General features: G+C 45.1%; 1 protein-coding gene across 2 annotated transcripts in view; it reads left to right on the plus strand.

The window, feature by feature from the left end:
- The window catches only part of PCDH18 (protocadherin 18), a 9,148-nt gene extending 7,312 nt beyond the window's left edge, over positions 1–1,836 (plus strand). For both annotated transcript variants that reach the window (XM_009581043.1, XM_009581045.1), the window contains exon 4: positions 831–1,836. In XM_009581043.1, the coding sequence (XP_009579338.1) occupies positions 831–1,513 (683 nt within the window). In that variant the 3' untranslated portion in view covers positions 1,514–1,836. The remainder of the gene's footprint in view (positions 1–830) is intronic.
- Positions 1,837–2,044: the final 208 nt, after the last annotated feature.

Genomic DNA, 2,044 nt, shown 5'->3' on the forward strand with positions numbered 1-2,044 from the left:
TGCTCTTCTGGCTGGCGTGGATGCCCACCTTGTGGGTTAGAGCCCCCCTCGTGCCAACGCCTGATCCAGCACGGTCCACTAACCTGAGCTACAGAGCTGCAAGCGCACCGCAGAGTAACTCCAGTATAAGCACTGGAGTCACACGGGGTGTGAATTAAGCCCTAGGTATTCTGATACTGGATTAGAATTTAACTGATTCGGTTAAAAAGGTAATATGGCAGAGGATCACCTCGTATTCAACGTACACCTCATCGTCAGACCAAAAGGAGGTGTGTTAATGAAGAGGGAGATCCCTCTGCACGTTATTGTTCTTTCTTCTTTATTACCCCTGTCCATTTATTCCCACTTTATTACTCTGATATGCTTCTCTAATTGTGTGTGGAAGACTTCACTAAAACTTAAGTAAACGCTTGGAGGTAGAAACACCTTCATTTTATTTTTTTTTTTTTAATGAAACAGCACTGTACAAAGGGAACGAATGGCTTTAAGTCACAAGTGCTTGTTTTCCACCTGGGATTTACATGTTTATCTTCAGCCCTAGATAAGAGACCGCATTACTGTCTTACATGTTCTGCATTTATCGTTCTCATTTTTTGAGGCCGTTCTGAAATGGAAGTACGTTTAGATCCAGACCATTTGTATTTGCCACCTTCCTGCAGAAGGTGAAACAAGAAAGTGAACCCAAACTTTCTGTGTAAACACAGAAAGTGAACCCAAACACCAGATTTGAACATCTTTGGAGCAGTGCAGTCCTTGTGTTAGTCCCTGCGAATGCAAGTGACGTCCGCAACAGGAGGGGGATGCTCACTCTCCTCTTTCCTCTCTTGCAGCGATGCGGCTGTGCACGGAGGAGTGCAGGGTTCTGGGGCACTCCGACCAGTGCTGGATGCCGCCGTTGCCCTCTCCCTCCTCCGATTACAGAAGTAACATGTTCATCCCCGGGGAGGAGTTCCAGTCGCCCCAGCAGCAGCTGCAGCAGCAGCAACAGCAGCAGCAGCATCAGGGCCTCGAGGAGGATCCACAGCCTGCCGACGGCAGCGAGAAGAAGAAGAGCTTTTCAACGTTTGGTAAAGACTGCCAGAGCGAGGAGGAGTCAGGGGACACCTGTACCTCCTCTCTCCTCTCTGAAATGAGCAGCGTCTTTCAGCGCCTGCTGCCTGCCTCGCTAGATGCCTACACGGAGTGCAATGAGATGGATCGCTCCAACTCGTTGGAGCGCAGGAAGGGACATTTGCCGGCCAAGACTGTGAATTATCCACAGGGGGTGGCAGCCTGGGCAGCCAGCACACATTTCCAAAATCCTGCCAACAACGGGCCCACTCTGGGGACTCACTCGAGCGCGCAGCCTTCCTCTAAATGGCTGCCAGCCATGGAGGAGATCCCGGAGAATTACGAAGAAGATGATTTTGACAACGTGCTCAACCACCTCAGTGATGGTAAACACGAACTCATGGATGCCAGTGAGCTGGTGGCAGAGATTAACAAGCTGCTGCAAGACGTCCGGCAGAACTAATTGTTTCAACGGCCTATTTTTCCATATTTATGGAAAACTGGAAGGGAAAAAAATAAAGAACAAAAAACAGACTGAGAAGAACTGGCATTGCCAACTAGTTGCATTTATCATAAATGTGTCTGTGTATGTTGAATATTAAAATACTGTATTTTCATATGTACACAATGCAAGTGTGATTATCTTTATCTGTATTTTAAAAATACATTTGTACCTTATATTTATGTGTAATTTAACAAATAAATTTTATTTTTGTACACCCACAGCAAGCATGTTTTCCTAAATGTATATAGATGGTACCACCCTTGTCAAACTTCCAGCATTCTTGCCACACAGGCATGTTAAAAAAAAAAAAAAAAGGAGGGCTATTGCTTTCCCTTCTTATTTCTTTTAAGTCTCAAATGTTACAAATACGAATTCAAACCACTGAAAAGTTATGCAAACATTAGTTTCAATAAATGATCCAACACCTTGTTGCAATGTTTCATTCTTATAATAAAGAGTTGTCAGCTCCCATGAAACCTAAAATGTCCT

Source organism: Fulmarus glacialis, unplaced genomic scaffold (assembly GCF_000690835.1).
Source record: "Fulmarus glacialis isolate BGI_N327 unplaced genomic scaffold, ASM69083v1 scaffold9987, whole genome shotgun sequence".
Classification (NCBI taxonomy): Eukaryota; Metazoa; Chordata; class Aves; order Procellariiformes; family Procellariidae; genus Fulmarus; species Fulmarus glacialis.